Source organism: Thalassophryne amazonica, chromosome 14, assembly GCF_902500255.1.
Source record: "Thalassophryne amazonica chromosome 14, fThaAma1.1, whole genome shotgun sequence".
In the NCBI taxonomy this organism is placed as follows: domain Eukaryota; kingdom Metazoa; phylum Chordata; class Actinopteri; order Batrachoidiformes; family Batrachoididae; genus Thalassophryne; species Thalassophryne amazonica.
The window spans coordinates 65,895,821-65,922,431 of NC_047116.1; the positions used below are offsets into that span (position 1 = coordinate 65,895,821).

Below are 26,611 nucleotides of genomic sequence, written 5' to 3' on the forward strand. Positions count from 1 at the left end.
GATTTGTGAGAATCTACTGAATGTAGTTGTACCTTGTTTCCCATGTAACAATAAGAAATATACTCAAAACCTGTAATAATCTTTTTAGTCACATAGCACTACCATTATTCTGAACACTACTGTAAGTATTTCTGTGTAGGCTCTCAGTTGTCCAGGTGGTTTCCATAGTAGAGAAGCTTGAATCTTCGACTAGACTGGGTTGCTTGATGTAAGGACGCTTCGCTTCAAATCGCAGAAGCGATTTGAAGAAACCAGCTTTTGTTGGCTTCTGTATTTTCTTCTCTACAAGAGTCAAGACAGAAGTCAGACTACCAGAGAAAGAATTTTAGCTGTGGAAGCTTCTGCGATTTGAAGCGAAACGTCCTCGCGTCAAGCAACCCAGTCCAGTCGAAGATTCAAGCTTCTCTACTACTGTAAGTACTGGAAATGGCCAAAAACGGCAAAAATTACCTCAAAATCGAAACTTAAAATAAAAATGGCTGACTTCCTGTTGACATTTCACCATGACGGTAACAGACTTTTTTGTGTGTCCCAGTATGGTAAATATGTTTACCGAATTTCGTGAGGCTGCGAAGAAAAAACCCCAAAGCGGGGGGGTTTTTGAAAATTTCTAGGGGGCGCTATTTCGCAATTTCACTACGACCATGTGCGACACCCCTAAAATATCGAATTTCGGATTCGGCCAGATGACTTTGCAAAGGTTGGTGAATTTTTGAGCATGGGAACAGGCCGAAATTTCAATTTCAAGAGTGATAATAATAATAATAATAATAATAATAATAATAATAATAACTAGGACTGCAAGCAGTCATACGTGGTCTGTCAATAAAGTAACAGTCCATTTTATTTTTTTTTTAAATTATATGGATTTGAATCACGTGCGATTGCATCACACAAGGTTGAACCCTCGTGCGCATGCGTGAGTTTTTCCATGCCTGTCGGTGACGTCATTCGCCTGTGAGCACGGCTTGTGGGAGGAGCGCTCCACCCCCCTTGTCGGATTTTTTCCTGAGAGAAAATGGCCGAACGCTTGGAGCAGCGCTACTGCATTAAGTTCTGCCAGAAACTTGGTGGCAGCCAGGCAGAAACGATTCAAAAAATCCAGACGGCTTTTGGAGATGAAGCCATGAGCAGCACATGGATTAAGGAGTGGTACAACCGGTTTAAAGACGGGCGCGTAACGGTGGAGAGCGAGCCGCGCTCGGGTCGGCCATCAACGAGCTGAAATGGCGAGATTGTTTCTAAAGTGCACGCTGTGGTTATGCGGGATCGTCGTGTGACTGTCCGAGAAATTGCAGAGGAAGTGGACATTAACAGGACTTCGGCACATTCCATCGTGACGGAAGATCTGGGCATGAAACGAGTGGCGGCGAAGTTCGTGCCAAAGTTGCTGACAGCGGAGCAAAAGCAACATCGTGTTGAAGTCTCACAGGACATGCTGGACTCCATTCACACTGATCCCAGCTTTATGGACACCATAATCACCGGTGATGAGTCCTGGGTGTATGGGTATGATCCGGAAACAAAATTCCAGTCGTCACAGTGGAAGCATTCCACGTCGCCAAGACCGAAGAAGGCGCGCCAAGTGCGCAGCAAGATCAAGGTAATGCTGACTATTTTTTTTTACTCCCGTGGTGTGGTACACCACGAGTACGCTCCACAGGGTCAAACAATAACAAAGGAGTATTATAGGGATGTCCTCCGTCGTCTACGTGATGGTGTGCGGCGCAAGAGACCGGAGTTGTGGGCCAGAGGAAATTGGCGCCTCCACCACGACAACGCGCCAGCTCATTCCTCTCATTTAATTCAGACTTATTTGACCAAAAACCAGACTCCGGTGGTTCAACAGGCACCTTACTCCCCTGACATGGCCCCTTGCGACTTCTGGCTCTTCTCAAAACTTAAAATACCATTAAAAGGAACCCGATTTGAGACAAGAGAGGACATCATGGCTGCGACGACGGCGGAGCTGCGTGCCATCCCGAAAAAGGCGTTTTTGGAATGCTTCCAACAGTGACGACACCGCTGGGAGAAGTGTGTGGAGTCCCAAGGAGAGTACTTCGAGGGTGATTAGGTTTCCAACCCTCCAGGTAAGCTAATTTTTTTTCCCAGCCAATGGTCCGATACTTTATTGACAGACCTCGTATACGGGCCTTCATTCCACGGGACCGCCTACTGAGGCCAGCGCATCCCCTTGTGACCAGATGTTGGCATGTGCATACAGGGGCAATCACTCATCACACAGTTCAAATTTCAAGCAAATCACACAATGCATGAAGGAGTTATGACATGTAGATAGTTCATCCACTAGGGGGTGCTCAGTGTACAAACAGATTGGCAAGGTGTGGTAAGGGGCTGACCCTCATTACACATGTGAATTTTCAAGTCAGTCAGGTAAAGCATAAAGGAGTTATGAGCAGTTGATTGTTCATCAACTAGGGGGCGCTCAGAGCACAAACAGAGGGGCCAGGTGTGGGCACTATGGCGCAGGTGGGAACTTAAGATATGTAGACGTTCAGGGCGGAGCCCTCATCATGTCCAGCAAGTTTGAAGGATCTATGATGAAGTATGCGGGCGTGACAGCCGTTCGAATTGAAATGGCGTGCTCCGAAAAGCTCGCCAAAGTTTGACGACCCCTAGCAGTCACGCCTTTTGACTTAATTAGAATCTTTTGATAACTTTTGACAAAATTTGAAGACGATCGGATGAAATCCCTAGGACGAGTTCATTCAAATGTAAGTAGTGGAAATGGCCAAAAATGGCAAAAATTTGCTCAAAATCGAAACTTAAAATCAAAATGGCCGACTTCCTGTCGATATTTCACCATGACAGTAAGAGACTTTTTCATGCGTCCTGGCATGGTAAATATGTGTACCGAATTTCGTGAGACTACGATGAAAAAAGCCCAATGCGGAAGGGTTTTTGAAAAATTTCTAGGGGGCGCTATTTGGCGATTTTTCTGTGACCATGTGTGATGCCCCCAAAATATTGAATTTCAGATCTGGCCAGACGACTTTGGAAAGTTTGGTGAGTTTTTGAGCATGGGAAGAGGCCGAAATTTCGATTTCAAAAGTGGCAAGAATAATAATAATAATAACTAGGACTGCAAGCAGTCATATACGGGCCCTCGTTCCGCGCGACCGCCTACCCAGGCCAGTGGGTGCCCTTGTGACCACGTGGACATGTGCATGCAGGGGTAACCACTCATCACACAGTTAAAATTTTAAACAAATCACACAATGCACCAAGGAGTTATGACATGTTGATTGTTCATCCACTGTATCAATTTTCATGATGATGTGACAAAATTAAAGCCGTCAAAAGGAAGAATGTAATTTCATGGCGAATGGGCAATATTCGGTACGCCGCCACACGGACGCCGTTACTTGTAACTTCACGGCGTTTATCGCCTATGTTCACCAATTTGTTCTGCATGTTTTAAAAGTGGAATGAAGTTGATTGGGTTAAGTATGTGACATCAGGACCTCTTAAAGTAAAAATAGGACATTTCCCGCCACCACAGGGGGGCGCTATGGCGCAGGTGGGAACTTAAGATATGTAGACATTCAGGGCGGAGCCCTCATCATGTCCAGCAAGTTTGAAGGATCTACGATGAAGTATGTGGGCGTGACAGCCGTTCGAAGTGAAATGGCGTGCTCCGAAAAGCTCGCCAAAGTTTGACGACCCCTAGCAGCCACGCCTTTTGACTTAATTAGAATATTTTGATAACTTTTGATCACAACAATCATCACAACACAATGGTGATTGTGTTGTGATGATTATGACCAAATTTGAAGTCGATCGGATGAAATCCCTAGGACGAGTTCGTTCAAATGTAAGTAGTGGAAATGGCCAAAAATGGCAAAAATTTGCTCAAAATCGAAACTTAAAATCAAAATGGCCAACTTCCTGTCGATATTTCACCATGACAGTAAGAGACTTTTTCTTGCGTCCTGGCATGGTAAATATGTGTACCGAATTTCGTGAGGCTACGACGAAAAAAGCCTAATGTGGAGGGGTTTTTGAAAATTTCTAGGGGGCGCTATTTCGAGATTTTTCTGCGACCATGTGTGACGCCGCCAAAATATCGAATGTCGGATCCGGCCGGACAACTCTGGAAAGTTTGGTGAGTTTTTGAGCATGGGAAGAGGCAAAATTTCGATTTCAAGAGTGAGAATAATAATAATAATAATAATAATAATAATAATAATAATAAACAGCGCAATTACAATAGGGTCCTCGTAGGACGTTGCCTACTCGGGCCCTAATAATAATAATAATAACTAGGACTGTGGGCGAGGCCCCCAAAATATCGAATTTCGGATCCGGCCGGATGACTTTGAAAAGTTTGTTGAGTTTTGGAGCATGGGAAGAGGCCGAAATTTTGATTTCAAAAGTGGCAATAATAATAATAATAATAATAATAATAATAATAATAACTAGGACTGCAAGCAGTCATATACGGGCCCTCGTTCCGCGCAACCGCCTACCCAGGCCAGTGGGTGCCCTTGTGACCACATGTGGGCATGTGCATGCAAGGGCAACCACTCTTCACACAGTTAAAATTTTAAACAAATCACACAATGCATCAAGGAGTTATGACATGTCGATTGTTCATCCACTAGGGGGCGCTCAGTGTACAAACAGAGGGGCTGGGTGTGTTCAGGGGCCAACATAAAGGATAAAGGAGTTATCATGACTTGATATTCCATGGCAAAGGGTCAAAATGGCGGCACCATAGCGGCCACACCCTTCAACATAGAGAAAAGCTTTCGATAACTTTGGGTCAGTATCATCTTTGGATGTTGTCAAAGAAATTTGAAGTGCATAGGTCAAAATCCGTAGGAGGAGTTCGTTCAAATACAACATGTGGAAATCATTTCAAAATGAGAAGAAAATTCAAAATGGCTGACTTCCTGTTTGGAGTAGACTCATGGTGCAAGAGACTTTCTTGTACGTCTATGCAAGTCACACATGTGTACCAATTTTCATCTCCCTACTCCAAAAAAACCCCTAAGGGGAGGGTTTTTTGAAATTTTCAAGGGGGCGCTATTGAGGCACTTTGACCTGCCCATGGGCGAGGCCCCTATGAATTGTAGGAGGTTGTCATGCTTGACCTGTGTATCAATTTTCATGATGATATGACAAAATTAAAGCCTTCAAAAGGAAAAACGTAATTTCATGACGAAGGGGCGATATTCGGTACGCCACCACACAGAAGCCGTTACTTGTAAGTTCACGGCGATCATTGCCTATGTTCACCAACTTGTTCTGCATGTTTTAGAAGTGGAAGGAAGTTGATGGTGTTAAGTATGTGAAATCAGTATCTGTTTAAGTTTAATGTTCCATGGCGAAGGGTCAAAATGGCGGCGCCATAGCGGCCACACCCTTCGACATAAAGAAAAGCTTTCGATAACTTTTGGTCAGTATCATCTGTGGGTGATGTGGAAGAAATTTGAAGTGCATTGGACAAAATTCCTAGGATATGTGGATATCACCCCAAAATTCAAAGGATTCAAAGGATTCAAAAGAATTTTATTGTCATATGCACAAAGGAACATGTTTCCCGCACAATGAAATGTGTTTACTGCATTTAACCCATCCTAATTGCCAGTTAGGAGCAGAAGTCTCCTTTAGGCGCCCGGGGACCAGCTCCAGATGTATATCCTGCCTTAAGTCAACAGCAGGGCTGAGCAAACCATGACCGGCCACATGACGACAGACGACACACACATAACACACACATAAACCGGCCCGGTACATGAACACATATAAAAAGCACACAAGCTAAAACTTGGGAAAGAATGCAGGAAAAAACCCATCAGCACAATGAACAATGATCACACACAACAACAGGACGAGAGACGACAAGACCACGACCGAGATTTCTAAGAGTCCAGTTATCAGATAGAACACCCGGAGGCCGCCTTTAGGCGCCATCAATGGCCTTGTTCGTCTATTCTGGAGGGAGGAGGGGCCCAGCCCTGAACAGTCCACTGTCCACAGTCAACGTCAGAGCTGGAGAAGCTGAGGGCGGGGGGAGACGAGGGGAGTGAGGCATGAGCGTTGTTCTTCTCCAGGAGGTTTTTATCACAGCGGCCTTGAAGTGCAGATGTGTTTTGGGAAGCCGATTGAAAATCCAGATTAGCAGATGCCTGAAAGATTTCACAGTCTGAAACAGAGTGGCTTTCTATACATCTGAATTAGGAGAGGAGATGTGGTCATTACTGACGATCAATGCGGTTTTCCAGTGCAGCCATCCTACGGAGATGGTATCCACGCGCGGTTAACACCCGCTGACTGAGCTGACACTGCCCTTCCAATCGAATCAATCATGTGGGGCAGCCTGGACGGGCCAATTATTGCCGCTTCCACTTTCTTAATTTTCAGGTAAACCAGCGCTATGCCCGCTCCACACAGCAGGAACCCGGTCACCATCATGGCAAATATATACACATCTTCGACGTCGTCCACAGACAGCATGTAAAGGCACATGACCTGCCATTTCCTCCAACTGTCCATCACGTAACCCATCACATGTGTCCCGGCAGGACAGGTCGGGTCCTCCGCTCCCGAGTGTCTTGTAGAAAAAATAGTGTCAATTGCGTTTAGAGACCACTTTAACAGATCCATTTTTGCTGGCAAAGCTGGCAGCCTCACAGACAACACACCACAGAAGCAGGAAAGATAAGGAGGGAGGGAGAAGAGGAAAATGACAAGAAAATTCAAAATGGCCGACTTCCTGTTTGGAGAAGACCCATGGTGCAAGAGACTTTTTTGTACGTCTATGCAAGTCACACATGTGTACCAATTTTCATCTCCCTACTCCAAAAAAACCCCTATGTGGAGGGGTTTTTGAAAGTTTCAAGGGGGTGCTATTGAGGCATTTTGCCCCGCCCATGGGCGACGCCCCTATGAATTGTAAGAGGTTGTCGTGCTTGACCTGTGTATCAATTTTCATGATGATATGACAAAATTAAAGCCGTCAAAAGGAAGAATGTAATTTCATGGGGAACAGGCAATATTCGGCACGCCGCCACATGGATGCCGTTACTCGTAACTTCACCGCATTCATCGCCTACGTTCACCAACTGGTTCTGCATGTTTTAGAAGTGGAATGAAGTTGACTGGGTTAAGTATGTCACATCAGGACCTCTTAAAGTAAAAATAGGACATTTCCAGCCACCACCGGGGGGGTGCTATGGCGGAGGTGGGAACTTAATATATGTAGATGTTCACGGCAGATCCCTCATCATGTCCAGCAGGTTTGAAGGATCTACGATGAAGTATGTGGGCGTGACAGCCGTTCGAAGTGAAACAGCATGCTCCGAAAAGCTCGCCAAACTTTGACGACCCCTAGGAGCCACGCCTTTTGACCTAATTAGAATCTTTTGATAACTTTTGATCACCATTATGTCATGATGATGATGACCAAATTTGAAGACGATCGGATGAAATCCCTAGGACGAATTCGTTCAAATCTAAGTAGTGGAAATGGCCAAAAACGGCAAAAATTACCTCAAAATCGAAACTTAAAATCAAAGTCAATTTTTCACCATGACGGTAAGAGACTTTTTTGTGCGTCCTAGCATGGTAAATATGTGCACCGAATTTCGTGAGGCTACGCCGAAAAAACCCCAATGCGGAGGGGTTTTTGAAAATTTCTAAGGGGCGCTATTTCGCGATTTCGCTGCGATCATGTGCGGGACCCCCAAAATATCAAAATTCAGAAATTTCAATTTCATTTTGCGCAGAATAATAATAATAATAATAATAATAATAATAAGCAGCGCAATTACAATAGGGTCCTCGTAGGACTTTTTCCTTCTCGGGCCCTAATAATAATAATAAACAGCGCAATTACAATAGAGACCTCGTAGGACTTTTTCCTACTCGGGCCCTAATAATAAATAAATAAATAATAATAATAATAAACAGCGCAATTACAATAAGGTCCTCGTAGGACTTTTTCCTACTCGGGCCCTAATAATAATAATAATAAACAGCGCAATTACAATAGGGTCCTTGTACGACATTGTGCTACTCGGGCCCTAACTACGACTGCAAGCAGTCATATACGGGCCCTCGTTCCGCGCGACCACCTCCCGAGGCCAGCGCATCCCCTTGTGCCCAGATGTTGGCATGTGCGTACAGGGGCAACCACTCATCACACAGTTTAAATTTCATTTTATCATCTGTAAAACCCACCACACGTTTCAGTAAGTTGTGTGTTACCTACCAACCAACCACTCATGTCAGGAAACTAATTTACCCATAATGCATTGCGGCATGTGCGTCTAAGCAAATTTAGTGCATTACTTTAAAACTAAAATATATAGCTGATATTCTCACTTTATAAAAAAATACAGATGTGACGTTAATTTCAATAACTTGTCCGGAATTAGTTTGTTTAAAATTTTAACCATAAACCAAAATGGTCTGCCTGTGCATGACTTGTGTAATATGCCGGGCGAGTCTGTATGGTGTGAAGAGAAAATTTTTTTTCTCCCTCCTTCCCTCTTTCTTTCTGTCTGGTAATCAGCTCTCCTCTGCTTGCAGGGGATAGAACTGTACCACTCATTGCTGTCTGTCTGCTACAAAACGTGTAACAGGCAGGCACTAAAATCTTTGATTTCAGACTTAAATGTATTTAACTGTTATGTTTTAACTGCTACTCACTACGCCCACAAAAACATGTTAGCTGTCTAAAAATTATCAGAACTAAATTTATCAGAAGCTATTTGGTCCATTGATGGTTTTCAAAGTTGTCTGAAAATCTCATCCGCTAACAAAAACGTTAGCTTCGGTAATTAGCGGTTAGCAGATTAGCGGAACTGTGCCCACCACTGGTCTGTGATGTGCACATCACTCTGATGACTTCTTGTTTTCACACAATTAACAGTTCCCAGCATCCCATCTTCATGTCCACAGTGGAACAATAGCTGTAGAAACATGTACGCCAGCCAGGATTTTTGCATAAGGCACTGCACATTTCCACGGTCATATCACATTTGATACACCTGAACGTTGGTGTGGAAATGAACGTATGCCACGTTTTTGTGTATACGCACACTTTGTACATGAGGCCCCAGGTTACCACTTCCTGGGATGGAAAGATCTGGCAGCGTCCTCCAGTTCAGCCAAGGCTTAAATAAGACACCACTAATTGGCGCACGTGTGATGAACCCGCAGGTGTACTTTATCAGCTCCACTGGTAGGAAGACACAGAAGGAAGAGGGAGACAACCGGCTCCTCAGTTCAGATCCCACGTCGCTCACCACTACTGAGGGAATCCATCAGGACTGTGAGACAAAACTCTGACTGACTGACTGACTGAGGATTCCATCAATAGCGGTGAGCGAAGAGCTCAGTGCCGAATCGCCGTCAACACAGGTGGCCGTGGGAAATGTGGCATACAGAAGACCACTGCCGACCTGCTGGCCTGGTCCGGGGCCTGAGTACTTCTGATCGTTTGTGTGGATAAAAGAAACGTTTGTGCTCTTATGGTTTTTAAGCTTTTACAACTTATTTTTCACATGTGTGATGTCACGATAGAGCCCAGTTTGGAGACATTTGAATGTGGGGAGGGTTGTGTCAGAAAATGTATTAAAAGCCCAAAAGCTTTAACAGTGCAAACAAAACAAAATTTTTTTACGCCACAAACCAGCACAAATGTAGCACAAACGAACAACAATGCTATTTTAATATTCTCAATTTGGGGTGGGGGGAGTACTTCATGCAGGTCTGTAAATGGCTTGCAGGCTGTTGCAGCCCAGTGAGATACTAGCCTAACAAAGGCCATGCGAAGGTTTACTGCTGTGATGAAACTCATCAAATGTGGTGGATGAAACCTTGGTGATTCTTTAGAGTTTTAACAACGCTCAAGTCCATAAAATCCCTGAAACCTTTGCATAGCTGTACCTTCTCAGCCGGCAGGTAGCTGAAGGGGAAGACAAAACGCCAGTTAAAGTTTCCTTCTCCTGTCAGGGAGTTGTGGTGGACATCTGTCTCCTGCCGGTCATCTTCTAAACCCTTCAACCAGCTGCAAATAAAATAATGAAAATGCAAAAAGTACATAGGTCATGAACTGTGGTTAGAATAAGAAAAAGAAAGTTTCACAGTCCTTCGGGACTCATAATGCTTTTTTTCTCACACGATCTACAAGTTCAGGCTGTATGATAAATCGTGATCATGATGTGAATCTATGATTACACGGTCCACCAAAGTAAAAAAGCTCGCAAATACATGTTCAATGTACAGTTCTCCTAAATTATGAAACCCCTTGCTGTTTAACATTGAATAGTGGGTCTATTTTTGGTGGGATAAATAAGTGGTTATTGCAAATGGAAGATGCTAAGGGGAGAGTGAGCCATCCAAAGTGATGTCTTATTTGTGCCCAAATTTTCAGCGTCCGAGGTAGTAAAGGGTTAGAGTTACAACTCAATGGGAGAAGGGTAGAGTACTACAGGTCACAGTAGTGAAGAAGAGCAGGAGGCTGACTCACTACTGGACCAACTGGACTGAGGGGGCGGGGTGGGATCAGGATACAAAGACCACGCCTGTTGAAATGTTAAAAAAAAATCTTTCACGCATATTTATGCGTGAAAGATTTTTTGCTACTCCCCCTCTAGCTGCCACCTTATCGTGGTGGGGGAGTTTGCGTACCCGGATGATCCTAGGAGCTATGTGGTTGGGGGCTTTGTGCCCCTTGTAGGGTCTCCCAAGGCAAACAGGTCCTATGGCAGTTCAGAACCTCCATGACCAGTAAAAAATCAAGGACTGAGACATCGCCCGGTATGGTGGAGCCAGGGCCCCACCCTGGAGCCAGGCCTGGGGTTGGGGCTCGCGCGCGAGCGCCTGGTGGTCGGGCCTTAGCCCATGGGGCCCGGCTGGGCTCAGCCCGAAAGAGGGACGTGGGCCCGCCCTCCTGTGGGTTCACCACCTGCAGAGGGGGCCATGGGGGTCGGGTGCAGAGAGGATTGGGTGGCGGTCAAGGGCGGGTGGCCCGGCAGCCCGGTCCATGCTCACAGCCCCTGGCTGTTTGACGTGGAATGTCACCTCGCTGGGGGGGAAGGAGCCTGAGCTTGTGCGGGAGGTTGAGAGATACCGACTAGAGATAGTCGGGCTCACCTTCATGCACAGCTTGGGCTCTGGTACCCAACTCCTGCAGAGGGGCTGGACGCTTCATTTTTCTGGCGTTGCCCACAGGGAGAGGCGGAGAGCTGGGGTCGCGTTGCTTATTGCTCCCCAGCTCAGTCAGTGGACCATGTTCTCCACCTCCATTGTCAATTCGGCCGCTCGCAGCTGTGGTCACAAGGTCTCTGGTGCCTGTTGCGGCAGCAATCCCCGAACCCGGTGGTGGACGCCGGAAGTAAGGGATGCCGTCAAGCTAAAGAAGGAGTCCTAGTTATCTTTGTTGGTAGGTGGGACCCCGGAGGCAGCTGACAGGTACCGGCAGGCTTGGCCTGTCAGCTCCTGTCAAAAACTTGGGTCAGAGGCAAAAAACAGAGGCAAAAACGTGGGTCTGGGAGGAGTTTGGGGAGGCCATGGAGGAGGACTATCGGTTGGCCTTGAAGAGATTCTGGCAAACCATCCGACGCCTCAGGAGGCGGAAGCAGCTCTCCACCAGCACTGTTTACGGTGCGGGTGGGGAGCTGTTGACCCTGACTGGGGATGTTGTCATGCGGTGGAAGGAATACCTCGAGGATCTCCTCAATCCCATCGTCACGTCTTCCGAAGAGGAAGCAGAGACTGGGGACTCAGAGGCGGACTCATCTATTGCCCAGGCCGAAGTCACCGAGGTGGTTAGAAAGCTCCTTGGTGGCAAGGCTCCTGGGGTGGATGAAATGCGTCCTGAGTACCTTAAGTCTCTGGATGTTGTGGGATCACGTACGAGAGTGAGGAAGAGGAGAATGACTTTGACGTGGTAATGGGCAAATTTGATGAACATTTTGTGCCGAAACGCAGCGTGATTCATGACTGGGCATGCTTCCACAGACGCACACAGCTCCCCGGGGAGACTGGACATACTGGACTGTGATGTGTCTGAAAAGCTCTTGCTTGCCTCTACTGGTGGTTGGCTCTCACTGCGGTATTGTATCACTTCTTGTTCCGGAGCACAGCGGTGTTTTTCTGTATCTGTCAGCTGTTTAATCTGCGCAGTTAGATTGATCTAGTTATCTAGATTACGATTTGTTTCCCAGTGTAATCTTTACGTGCCTTAACTAAAGCACTCCTTCTGCTGAATCACCTCTAAATTATTTACACATTATTCACTTTGCGTGTTTTTAGGAATCCGCTAACTTAGCGTAGCTACTAGCTCTTTAGCATGGCGGCTTCTCCTGTCTCTCCCGCACTTTTCTGCTCTGGGTGTGAAATGTTTAGTTATTCCTCGGCCTCCTTTAGCAGTAACGGTACTTGTAAAAAGTGTAGCTTATTCGTAGCTTTGGAGGCCAGGCTGGGCGAATTGGAGACTCGGCTCCACACCGTGGAAAATTCTACAGCTAGCCAGGCCCCTGTAGTCGGTGCGGACCAAGGTAGCTTAGCCGCCGTTAGTTACCCCCTGGCAGATCCCGAGCAGCCGGGAAAGCAGGCTGACTGGGTGACTGTGAGGAGGAAGCGTAGCCCTAAACAGAAGCCCCGTGTACACCGCCAACCCGTTCACATCTCTAACCGTTTTTCCCCACTCGACGACACACCCGCCGAGGATCAAACTCTGGTTATTGGCGACTCTGTTTTGCGAAATGTGAAGTTAGCGACACCAGCAACCATAGTCAATTGTCTTCCGGGGGCCAGAGCAGGCGACATTGAAGGAAATTTGAAACTGCTGGCTAAGGCTAAGCGTAAATTTGGTAAGATTGTAATTCACGTCGGCAGTAATGACACCCGGTTACGCCAATCGGAGGTCACTAAAATTAACATTAAATCGGTGTGTAACTTTGCAAAAACAATGTCGGACTCTGTAGTTTTCTCTGGGCCCCTCCCCAATCAGACCGGGAGTGACATGTTTAGCCGCATGTTCTCCTTGAATTGCTGGCTGTCTGAGTGGTGTCCAAAAAATGAGGTGGGCTTCATAGATAATTGGCAAAGCTTCTGGGGAAAACCTGGTCTTGTTAGGAGAGACGGCATCCATCCCACTTTGGATGGAGCAGCTCTCATTTCTAGAAATCTGGCCAATTTTCTTAAATCCTCCAAACCGTGACTATCCAGGGTTGGGACCAGGAAGCAGAGTTGTAGTCTTACACACCTCTCTGCAGCTTCTCTCCCCCTGCCATCCCCTCATTACCCCATCCCCGTAGAGACGGTGCCTGCTCCCAGACTACCAATAACCAGCAAAAATCTATTTAAGCATAAAAATTCAAAAAGAAAAAAATAATATAGCACCTTCAACTGCACCACAGACTAAAACAGTTAAATGTGGTCTATTAAACATTAGGTCTCTCTCTTCTAAGTCCCTGTTGGTAAATGATATAATAATTGATCAACATATTGATTTATTCTGCCTTACAGAAACCTGGTTACAGCAGGATGAATATGTTAGTTTAAATGAGTCAACACCCCCGAGTCACACTAACTGTCAGAATGCTCGTAGCACGGGCCGGGGCGGAGGATTAGCAGCAATCTTCCATTCCAGCTTATTAATTAATCAAAAACCCAGACAGAGCTTTAATTCATTTGAAAGCTTGACTCTTAGTCTTGTCCATCCAAATTGGAAGTCCCAAAAACCAGTTTTATTTGTTATTATCTATCGTCCACCTGGTCGTTACTGTGAGTTTCTCTGTGAATTTTCAGACCTTTTGTCTGACTTAGTGCTTAGCTCAGATAAGATAATTATAGTGGGCGATTTTAACATCCACACAGATGCTGAGAATGACAGCCTCAACACTGCATTTAATCTATTATTAGACTCTACTGGCTTTGCTCAAAAAGTAAATGAGTCCACCCACCACTTTAATCATATCTTAGATCTTGTTCTGACTTATGGTATGGAAATAGAAGACTTAACAGTATTCCCTGAAAACTCCCTTCTGTCTGATCATTTCTTAATAACATTTACATTTACTCTGATGGACTACCCAGCAGTGGGGAATAAGATTCATTACACTAGAAGTCTTTCAGAAAGCGCTGTAACTAGGTTTAAGGATATGATTCCTTCTTTATGTTCTCTAATGCCATATACGAACACAGTGGAGAGTAGCTACCTAAACTCTGTAAGTGAGATAGAGTATCTCGTCAATAGTTTTACATCCTCATTGAAGACAACTTTGGATGCTGTAGCTCCTCTAAAAAAGAGAGCTTTAAAGCAGAAGTGCCTGACTCCGTGGTATAACTCACAAACTCGTAGCTTAAAGCAGATAACCCGTAAGTTGGAGAGGAAATGGCGTCTCACTAATTTAGAAGATCTTCACTTAGCCTGGAAAAAGAGTCTGTTGCTCTATAAAAAAGCCCTCCGTAAAGCTAGGACATCTTTCTACTCATCACTAATTGAAGAAAATAAGAACAACCCCAGGTTTCTTTTCAGCACTGTAGCCAGGCTGACAAAGAGTCAGAGCTCTATTGAGCTGAGTATTCCATTAACTTTAACTAGTAATGACTTCATGACTTTCTTTGCTAACAAAATTTTAACTATTAGAGAAAAAATTACTCATAACCATCCCAAAGACGTATCGTTATCTTTGGCTGCTTTCAGTGATGCCGGTATTTGGTTAGACTCTTTCTCTCCGATTGTTCTGAGTTATTTTCATTAGTTACTTCATCCAAACCATCAACATGTTTATTAGACCCCATTCCTACCAGGCTGCTCAAGGAAGCCCTACCATTATTTAATGCTTCGATCTTAAATATGATCAATCTATCTTTGTTAGTTGGCTATGTACCACAGGCTTTTAAGGTGGCAGTAATTAAACCATTACTTAAAAAGCCATCACTTGACCCAGCTATCTTAGCTAATTATAGGCCAATCTCCAACCTTCCTTTTCTCTCAAAAATTCTTGAAAGGGTAGTTGTAAAACAGCTAACTGATCATCTGCAGAGGAATGGTCTATTTGAAGAGTTTCAGTCAGGTTTTAGAATTCATCATAGTACAGAAACAGCATTAGTGAAAGTTACAAATGATCTTCTTATGGCCTCGGACAGTGGACTCATCTCTGTGCTTGTTCTGTTAGACCTCAGTGCTGCTTTTGATACTGTTGACCATAAAATTTTATTACAGAGATTAGAGCATGCCATAGGTATTAAAGGCACTGCGCTGCGGTGGTTTGAATCATATTTGTCTAATAGATTACAATTTGTTCATGTAAATGGGGAATCTTCTTCACAGACTAAAGTTAATTATGGAGTTCCACAAGGTTCTGTGCTAGGACCAATTTTATTCACTTTATACATGCTTCCCTTAGGCAGTATTATTAGACGGTATTGCTTAAATTTTCATTGTTACGCAGATGATACCCAGCTTTATCTATCCATGAAGCCAGAGGACACACACCAATTAGCTAAACTGCAGGATTGTCTTACAGACATAAAGACATGAATGACCTCTAATTTCCTGCTTTTAAACTCAGATAAAACTGAAGTTATTGTACTTGGCCCCACAAATCTTAGAAACATGGTGTCTAACCAGATCCTTACTCTGGATGGCATTACCCTGACCTCTAGTAATACTGTGAGAAATCTTGGAGTCATTTTTGATCAGGATATGTCATTCAAAGCGCATATTAAACAAATATGTAGGACTGCTTTTTTGCATTTACGCAATATCTCTAAAATCAGAAAGGTCTTGTCTCAGAGTGATGCTGAAAAACTAATTCATGCATTTATTTCCTCTAGGCTGGACTATTGTAATTCATTATTATCAGGTTGTCCTAAAAGTTCCCTAAAAAGCCTTCAGTTAATTCAAAATGCTGCAGCTAGAGTACTGACGGGGACTAGAAAGAGAGAGCATATCTCACCCATATTGGCCTCTCTTCATTGGCTTCCTGTTAATTCTAGAATAGAATTTAAAATTCTTCTTCTTACTTATAAGGTTTTGAATAATCAGGTCGCATCTTATCTTAGGGACCTCGTAGTACCATATCACCCCAATAGAGCGCTTCGCTCTCAGACTGCAGGCTTACTTGTAGTTCCTAGGGTTTGTAAGAGTAGAATGGGAGGCAGAGCCTTCAGCTTTCAGGCTCCTCTCCTGTGGAACCAGCTCCCAATTCAGATCAGGGAGACAGACACCCTCTCTACTTTTAAGATTAGGCTTAAAACTTTCCTTTTTGCTAAAGCTTATAGTTAGGGCTGGATCAGGTGACCCTGAACCATCCCTTAGTTATGCTGCTATAGACGTAGACTGCTGGGGGGTTCCCATGATGCACTGTTTCTTTCTCTTTTTGCTCTGTATGCACCACTCTGCATTTAATCATTAGTGATCGATCTCTGCTCCCCTCCACAGCATGTCTTTTTCCTGGTTCTCTCCCTCAGCCCCAACCAGTCCCAGCAGAAGACTGCCCCTCCCTGAGCCTGGTTCTGCTGGAGGTTTCTTCCTGTTAAAAGGGAGTTTTTCCTTCCCACTGTAGCCAAGTGCTTGCTCACAGGGGGTCGTTTTGACCGTTGGGGTTTTACATAATTATTGTATGGCCTTGCCTTACAATATAAAGCGCCTTGGGGCAACTGTTTGTTGTGATTTGGCGCTATATAAAAAAATTGATTGATTGATTGATTGAAAAGCTACAGTTGGAACTGGACCTGACGCTTGAAAAAGCCATTCAGATCGCAAGACAGGATGAACAAATCAAACAACAAAATACAGCTATGAGGGCTGAATGCTCAGTGGATGCAGTGAGACGAGGGGAGCAGCAACATAACACAAAAAAGAACAAAAGTGCATGGCTAGGGCAAAACAAAAATAAAAACAGATGTGATGTACAGGAAACGTGCACTCAATGTAACAGGCAGCACAGGAGGAATGAAACATGCCCAGTGAAAAATAAAAGATGTCGTAAATGCAACAAAATCGGACACTTCGAAGTTGCATGTAAAACCAAGATGGTGAATTAACTTGTGGCAACAGCAGCACCAGATGCCACAGGGGGTGACTATACGTTCTTCCTGGGCACCATAGTAGATCAGGAGGCCACAGTTATAGACCAACCTGGGTCAGACGATGAATGGCATGTAACACTGCCGGTGAATGGCAGCCCGGTGGAATTTAAAATTGACACTGGGGCTGACATTACCATAATGTCTCAGCGCACATTCCACAGCCTGCCCCAGAAACCCCGACTGGTTAGGACCAGACCCAGTTCCAGCAGCCCGGGAGGGGAAGTGAAGTGCATTGGTAAATTCCTAACCACCAATCAGTACAAAGGGCAAAAATACTCATTTTGGATAACAGTCATTCATGGACCGTTCACACAAAACTTACTGGGGAGATGCGTGGCCAAACAAATGGGCCTCGTAGTGCGTGTTGGGGCAGTTAGTACAGAAGTGCTCAGCGACATGTTTGGAGACATAGGGCTGATGGACTGTAACCCAGTTAAAATTAAATTGAGGGCTGATGCTGAGCCCTATGCCACGGTGACACCCCGCCGTGTGCCATTTCCCCTCCTACCCAAAGTGGAGGCTGAACTAAAAAGAATGCTGAACATGGGCGTCATCAGGGAGGTGACGGAGCCCACTGACTGGTGCGCGCCCATGGTGCCAGCAGCGAAGAAAAATTCAGACTCCATCAGGGTGTGTGTCGACCTTAAGCACTTAAATAAGGCAGTTAAGCGGGAGCGCTACATGTTGCCGACGTTCAACGTCATCACACCAAAGTTGGCCGGAGCCAAGGTGTTCTCCACGCTGGATGCATCTAGTGGCTTCTGGCAGATTCCCTTGGACCCAGGTAGCCAGCTACTGACTACATTCATCACACCATTGGGCAGGTTTTGTTTCCGCCGCCTGCCATTCGGTATCTCTTCAGCGCCGGAGATCTTCCAGTGGCTGATGTCAGAACTGCTCAAGGACCATGATGGAGTCGTTGTGGTCATGGACGACATCTTGGTGTGTGGATCGAGCGAGGAGGAGCATGACCGACGCTTAGAGTCCGTCTGGCACACTATAAACCAGTCGGGCCTGAAGTTAAATAAAGCCAAGTGTCACTTTGGTAAGGAGGAGCTCCACTATTTTGGACACATAATTAACGCAAGTGGCATCAGGTCGGACACGATCAAGGTCAGGGCCATCACGGAAATGCCCAGACCGACCAATGTCGAGGAGTTGCGCCAGCTGTTGGGGCTTATTAACTACGTGGGGAGGTTCCTTCCCGACCTGTCCACTAAACTGCACCCGCTCAATGAGCTGCTCAGGAAGGAGAATGTGTGGGTGTGGAGCGAGCTCCAGGAACAGGCAATGGGAAAAGCAAAGCTTATGCTCCTATCTGCACCTGCGCTTGCATATTATGACCCAAGCCGCCAGACGGTTGTGAGTGCGGATGCCAGCAGCTATGGCTTGGGAGCAGCACTGCTGCAAGATCACAGCGGCACTTTGAGACCTATCGCCTTCTGCTCACGTACTTTAACAGAGACAGAAAAACGCTACTCGCAAATTGAAAAGGAGTGCCTGGCAGCAGTGTGGGCCTGCGAGCAGTTCACAAGGTATGTGCAGGGGATGGAGAGCTTCCTCCTCCAGACAGACCACAAACCACTCATACCGCTAATTAACGTGTATGATTTGGACAAAACACCACTGCGGTGCCAAAGACTGTTAATGCGCCTAATGAGGTTCAGTGTGACGGCTGTGCATGTTCCTGGGAAACAAATGATCGTGGCTGATACACTGTCTCGAAGCCCTCTAAGTCAGGAAGCAGAGTCAGACATTGACCAGGAAGTGGAGGCATATGTCAGAGGGGTGGTGACGAACAAACGGGTGTCAGTGGAGAGATTCTCCGAGATACGAGAAACCACACAAAATGACCGGGATCTTCAGACTGTTATCACATGCATCCGGGGTGGTTGGCCAGGCAAATTGGCCAAGTTCCCATCCTCTCCCGGGTTCTACACCGCTAGATGTCACCTTTCAGAGTCAAATGGATTAGTACTGTATGAGGACCGAATTGTAGTCCCAACACCACTGAGGGCCAACATCCTCAACCAAATTCATGGGGGCCATCAGGGGCTAACAAAATACCGTGCAAGAGCCAAGTTGTCAGTGTGGTGGCCGGGCATCAGTGGCGACATTAAGCGAACAGTGACGCAATGTGAGTTCTATATATAACACAAGCCAAAGCAAAGACGCAAACCCCTTATTACTACACCTCTTCCAGAAAGGCCGTGGCAGAAGATTGCTGCAGACCTGTGTGAGCTAAACGGGGAGAGCTATCTGATTGTGGTAGACTATTATTCACACTACATCGAGATGGCACATCTGCCCTCCACCCTGCAGGTCATCAATCGCTTAAAGGGTATCTTCGCCAGATGGGGAATACCGCTGGAATTTGTTAGCGACAATGCAATGCAGTTCGCTTCAGTAGAATTCAGAGACTTTGCTAAAGCTTATAGGTTCACCCATATGACCTCCAGTCCACACTACCCCCAGTCAAACGGGGCAGCTGAGAGAGCGGTCCAAACCGCAAAGAGGATCCTCAAGCAGCCAGATCCATCACTTGCTCTGATGAGCTACCGAGCAACACCCATCACTGCCAGTGGGGTCAGTCCAGCTCAACTAATGTTGGGAAGGCAGATTCATACCCCTGTGCCGACGCTAGAGACAAGCTTACAGTCAGACCCTGTGGGATGGGACCTAGTGTTACACAATGATTTGAAGGCCAAAAAGGCATACAGGCACTTCTACAACAGGAGACACTCTGCCCGCCCACTCCCGGAGTTATGTCTGGGTCAACTAGTCAGGGTGATGTTGGATGGAGAGAGAGGGTGGAAAACCCCAGCGGAGATCATTGGACCATCAGGAGAACCGCGTTCCTATCTGATCGAGACGGATAGTGGCGCCATGCTGCGTCGCAACAGGAGACATCTGCAGGTGGTTCCGGAGAACATCGTGCCTGTAGACCAGCCGCACACGCCAGGTGGGAGCCCGATGCAGCCGGTGACCCGTTCCAGTCCTGCGCCGACCGGCTCGGAGGTTACAGCACTACCGGGCAGCTCAACTCCAGGGTCTACATCAGGTACTCCTCTGCGACCCTCTCCTTCCCAGGGGGAAACCAGGATGAGATCAAACTACCTAACAGGTACAGAGATGTTTAGAGACCAAGTTGCAAACATCACTTGGGTGAGTCACAAACTTTTAATTTGTTTTGACAGAGATGTTCTCGTTGCTAGCGGAAAAATGGAGATGTTTGTTGAACTTTATGCTTCTATTGCATTACCTTCTGTGTGTGTGAGAGAAGTTCAGAAAAAGACTTTTCTTCTTTATTTTAGAAGGACTTTGAGGTCTTGTGTTCGAAAACAAAAGAGACTTTCAGTTTTGATTTTGGAAATGGTTCTATGTTGAAAGTGGACATGTTGTTTTGTTAGCCACTGTATTTGCTGGTATATTTACCTTGTTCCACGAAAGGGGGGAGATGTGGAGAGATATGTGTGTGTGTATATGTGTGTTAGACAGATACCACCGCAGTCGCGATGATTACGTCATCACGGCTCGACCGGGGTTGTTGTTAGCGGTGTCATGCTAAGAGGATGCTATGTAAATCCTCCGTGAAGTTCAAAAATAAAAGTAGTTATTGAGCAGTTCCTTTCCGCGTTTCATTAACGTGACACATAGTATTTTGTTGCTGTTGTGTGGGCCGCTGAAGAGGAGGTACTGCTGGCCCACCACCACTAGAGGGCGCCCTGCCTGGAGTGCGGGCTCCAGGCACCGGAGGGCGCTGCCGCCTTATGGGAGCAGCCAGGATGACAGCTGTCACCCATCACTGGAGACAGCTGATTCCAATCAATAAGGAGGTATATCAGCAGGACGGCATCTCCACCTCATTTGCCGAGATATCGCCTTACCAAAGAGGTAACAAACTCAGCCTACACATACGTGTGACTTTAATTGTGTTCTTGTGATTATCTGTAGGACAGCTGACTACCAGACAGCGTTTGGATAAGTACTCACCTTCCTACATTTCTTGATTGTTGTTGACGAGAGGTGGAGGTGGACTCTCCACCCTCCGTGTTGCTGGGTGCAGCCGCATCCACACCTGACTGTTTCTGTTTCCTGCCAGCAGTACCGGATCCGACGAGCGGAGGCAGTGGCCACCTGGGAATTCGGGACTTGGCGGCTCCAGTATTCCCGGGGTTTGGTGGCAGAGGAAATCGGGTTGGTTCCGGTTCGACTTGGACAGACGTCTCCTATCGTCGAGCCTGCCCACACGACACCGTTGTAATTAGACTCGATCTCCATATTGTAATCGGTTGTATTTGTTGTGCCTTTTTCACAACAGTAAAAACAGTGTTATTTGATTCCTCCATTGTCCGTTCATTTGCGCCCCCTGTTGTGGGTCCGTGTTCCTACACTTTCACAACAGGATATCTTGGCCAACGTCATGGATCCCGAGGGGCGTCAACCGGCTGTTGAACGGCCAATGGAAGAACAGGACGCGCAGGCGTCCGCAGGAGGGGTAATCGGTGAGTTGCAGCGGATCGTCACCGCTTTCACGACTCGGTTAGATTTAATGACCGAGCAGAACGTCCTCCTGAACCGCAGGGTGGAGGCTCTCGCCACGCAGGTGGAAGCGCGCCCTCCGGGCGCCGCTGCGGCTCTCCCTCCCGTAGACCCTGTACGTAACATAGACGTTCCACTGGTTGTTCAACGACCCCTCCCACCTTCCCCGGAAGCATACATAAGCCCCCCAGAGCCGTACGGAGGCTGTGTGGAGACGTGCGCGGATTTTCTTATGCAGTGCTCGCTCGTCTTCGCACAGCGTCCCGTCATGTACGCGACTGATGCTAGTAAAGTAGCTTATGTAATAAACCTGCTTCGCGGTGAGGCACGTGCTTGGGCTACAGCGCTCTGGGAGCAGAATTCACAGCTCCTTCTGACATATGATGGGTTTGTAAGGGAGCTCAGAACTGTGTTCGATCACCCTAATAGAGGCGAAACCGCTTCAACCGTGTTACTGTCAATGAGACAGGGGCGTCGGAGCGCAGCTGCCTATGCAGTCGACTTCCGCATTGCGGCTGCGAGGTCTGGCTAGAATAGCACTGCCCTCCGCGCCGCCTTTGTAAACGGACTGTCTTTGGTTCTTAAGGAGCACCTGGTGGCTAAGGACGAACCGCGGGATTTAGATGGGCTCATCGATCTTGTCATACGGTTAGACAACCGGTTAGAAGAACGTCGGCGGGAACGAGACGAAGGGCGTGGCCGGGCACGCGCCGTCCCTCTCCCTTCCGGTTCCGACCGCGCTCCGCCTTCCCCACGCTCCACGGCCCCTGCGCTCCGTGGGGCCACAGCTCCCCCTACTGACGAAGCTATGGACACAAGTAGGGCAACATTTAGGGCACCAGATGCACAGAGGAGACGGGCCCACGGAGCTTGTTTTGTTTATGGTGCAATAGAGCACCATATGAGAGACTGCCCCGAGCGGTTAAACTCCAACGCCCGCCCCTAGAAACTGGGCTAGGGGTGGGCCGAGACATTCACGTGGGACACACCCACATTGCCACACGACTCCCAGTTACGATCCTTTATGAGGACTCAACCCTGAAGGCCCCAGCACTGGTGGACACGGGCTCTGAGGGGAATCTGCTGGACAGCAGATGGGCCAGGGAGATGGGGCTCCCTCTGGTGGCGCTTAACTCGCCCGTACAGGTTCGGGCACTAGATGGCTCCCTACTCCCTCCGATCACGCATAAGACACCACCTGTAACTCTGGTGGTGTCAGGAAATCACCGGGAGGTGATCGAGTTTTTTGTGACTCAGGCCACCTCCCGTGTGGTTTTAGGATTTCCCTGGATGTTGAAGCACAATCCCCGGATTGATTGGCCGTCCGGGGTAGTGGTTCAGTGGAGCGAGACCTGCCATCGGGTGTGTCTAGGTTCCTCGGTTCCTCCCGGCTCCCAAGCTAAGGAGGAGGTCAGAGTCCCGCCCAATCTGGGGACGGTGCCGGTGGAGTACCACGACCTTGTCGACGTGTTCAGCAAGGATCTGGCTCTCACACTTCCCCCCCACCGTCCGTATGATTGTGCCATTGATTTGGTTCCGGGCAGTGAGTTCCCGTCCAGTAGGCTGTACAACCTCTCACGGCCTGAGCGCGAATCAATGGAGACCTACATCCGGGACTCATTAGCTGCCGGGTTGATCCGGAATTCCACCTCCCCGATGGGCGCAGGTTTCTTTTTTGTGGGTAAAAAAGACGGCGGACTTCGTCCATGCATTGATTATAGGGGGCTGAACGAGATCACGGTTCGCAACCGATACCCGTTGCCCCTGTTGGATTCGGTGTTCACACCCCTGCATGGAGCCCAAATCTTCACCAAGCTCGATCTTAGAAATGCGTATCACCTGGTTCGGATCCGGAAGGGAGACGAGTGGAAGACGGCATTTAACACCCCCGTAGGTCACTTTGAGTACCTGGTCATGCCGTTCGGCCTCACAAACGCCCCCGCGACGTTCCAAGCATTAGTTAATGATGTCTTGCGGGATTTCCTGCATCGGTTCGTCTTCGTATATCTAGACGATATACTCATCTTTTCTCCGGATCCTGAGACTCATGTCCGGCATGTACGTCAGGTCCTGCAGCGGTTGTTGGAGAACCGGCTGTTTGTGAAGGGCGAGAAGTGTGAGTTCCACCGCACGTCTTTGTCTTTCCTGGGGTTCATCATCTCCTCCAACTCCGTCGCTCCTGATCCGGCCAAGGTTGCGGCGGTGAGAGACTGGCCCCAACCCACAAGCCGTAGGAAGTTGCAACAGTTCCTAGGCTTTGCTAATTTCTACAGGAGGTTCATTAAGGGCTACAGTCAGGTAGTTAGCCCCCTGACAGCCCTGACCTCACCAAAAGTCCCCTTCACCTGGTCGGATCGTTGCGATGCCGCGTTCAAGGAGTTGAAACGGCGCTTCTCGTCTGCACCTGTTCTGGTGCAGCCCGATCCTAGTCGCCAGTTAGTGGTTGAAGTGGACGCCTCGGACTCAGGGATAGGAGCCGTGCTGTCCCAGAGCGGGAAGACCGATAAGGTCCTTCACCCGTGTGCCTATTTTTCCCGCAGGTTGACCCCAGCCGAACGGAACTATGACGTCGGCAATCGAGAGCTCCTTGCGGTGAAAGAGGCTCTTGAGGAGTGGAGACATCTGTTGGAGGGAACGTCCGTGCCATTCACGGTTTTCACTGACCACCGGAACCTGGAGTATATCAGGACCGCCAAGCGGCTGAATCCCAGGCAAGCCGGCTGGTCACTGTTCTTCGGCCGTTTTGACTTCCGGATCACCTACCGTCCCGGGACCAAAAATCAAAGATCGGATGCTTTGTCCCGGGTACATGAAGATGAGGTCAAAATGGAGTCGTCGGATCCCCCGGATCCCATCATCCCGGAGTCCGCTATCGTGGCCGCCCTCACCTGGGACGTGGAGAAGACCGTCCGGGAGGCCCTGACACGAGACCCGGACCCCGGAACCGGACCGAAGAACAAACTCTACGTCCCACCAGAAGCCAGGGCTGCAGTTCTGGACTTCTGTCACGGTTCTAAGCTCTCCTGTCATCCTGGGGTGCGAAGAACCGTGGCAGTCGTCCGGCAGCGCTTCTGGTGGGCGTCCCTGGAGGCCGACGTCCAGGGTTACATCCAGGCCTGTACCAACTGTGCCAGGGGCAAGGCCGACCACCGCAAGACATCGGGATTGCTACAGCCGCTGCCCGTGCCTCATCGCCCCTGGTCTCACATCGGCCTGGATTTTGTCACGGGTCTCCCGCCGTCCCAGGGAAACACCGTCATCCTCACGATAGTGGACCGATTCTCCAAGGCGGCCCACTTCGTGGCCCTCCCGAAGCTACCAACGGCCCAGGAGACAGCGGACCTCCTAGTCCACCACGTCGTCCGTCTGCATGGGATACCATCAGACATCGTCTCCGATCGCGGTCCCCAGTTCTCCTCGCATGTTTGGAGGAGCTTTTGCCGGGAACTGGGGGCCACGGTCAGTCTCTCGTCCGGGTATCACCCCCAGACCAACGGACAAGCAGAACGGGTCAACCAGGAGATGGAGCAGACCCTACGCTGTGTGACAGCCGCGCACCCGATGGCCTGGAGTACCCACCTGGCCTGGATCGAGTACGCCCACAACAGCCAAGTGTCATCAGCCACCGGCCTCTCCCCTTTCGAGGTGTGCTTGGGGTATCAACCCCCGTTGTTTCCGGTGGTTGAGGGGGAGGTCGGTGTGCCCTCGGTCCAGGCCCACCTACGGAAGTGCCGTCGGGTGTGGCGTACCGCCCGTTCTGCTTTGTTAAGGGCCCGGACGAGGGCGAAGAACCATGCAGACCGGCGGCGGGCCCCGGCTCCCACGTATCGTCCTGGGCAGGAAGTGTGGTTGTCCACCAAGGACATTCCCCTTCAAGTGGACTCCCCAAAACTGCAAGAACGATACATCGGCCCGTACAAGATACTCAAGGTCATCAATCCCGCCGCAGTGAGGCTCCAGCTTCCGGCCTCACTGCGGATTCATCCAGTATTCCACGTCTCCAGGATTAAACCCCATCACACCTCACCCCTCTGCACTCCGGGTCCGACGCCACCTCCTGCCCGGATCATCGACGGAGAGCCGGCTTGGACCGTGCGCCGGCTCCTCGACGTCCGACGGATGGGCCGGGATGACTGCTGTCCCAATCAATAAGGAGGTATATCAGCAGGACGGCATCTCCACCTCATTTGCCGAGATATCACCTTACCAAAGAGGTAACAAACTCAGCCTACACATACGTGTGACTTTAATTGTGTTCTTGTGATTATCTGTAGGACAGCTGACTACCAGACAGCGTTTGGATAAGTACTCACCTTCCTACATTTCTTGATTGTTGTTGACGAGAGGTGGAGGTGGACTCTCCACCCTCCGTGTTGCTGGGTGCAGCCGCATCCACACCTGACTGTTTCTGTTTCCTGCCAGCAGTACCGGATCCGACGAGCGGAGGCAGTGGCCACCTGGGAATTCGGGACTTGGCGGCTCCAGTATTCCCGGGGTTCGGTGGCAGAGGAAATCGGGTTGGTTCCGGTTCGACTTGGACAGACGTCTCCTATCGTCGAGCCTGCCCACACGACACCGTTGTAATTAGACTCGATCTCCATATTGTAATCGGTTGTATTTGTTGTGCCTTTTTCACAACAGTAAAAACAGTGTTATTTGATTCCTCCATTGTCCATTCATTTGCGCCCCCTGTTGTGGGTCCGTGTTCCTACACTTTCACAACAGTTGCATTGGAAATCAGTCGTGTGCCCCTCTATTTCTCAGTGGCTTAAGGAAACCGTGTCTATAAAACAGGAGAAAATTAAATATACACAGGATCCACTGTGAAGTTTTTTCATAAATGGCTACCTTTTATATCCTGCTTACGACACCCTGACCCAGAATCAGGTTGTCTGCAAGTGATTTAGCACCAGGTTCTCCGCAAACATGAGGTGCGACGGAGGAGGAGAGCGGCGGCCGCATATCCGGCCGCGCCCCAGTCCAGTCA

The 26,611-nt window shown here is 48.2% G+C and overlaps 1 protein-coding gene across 1 annotated transcript in view; it reads right to left on the reverse strand.

Moving 5' to 3' along the window:
- fer1l6 (fer-1 like family member 6) overlaps positions 1–26,611 on the reverse strand; it is a 656,531-nt gene that overhangs the window by 38,460 nt on the left and 591,460 nt on the right. The window contains exon 41 of the mRNA XM_034186126.1: positions 9,922–10,042. Within this exon, the coding sequence (XP_034042017.1) occupies positions 9,922–10,042 (121 nt within the window). The remainder of the gene's footprint in view (positions 1–9,921; positions 10,043–26,611) is intronic.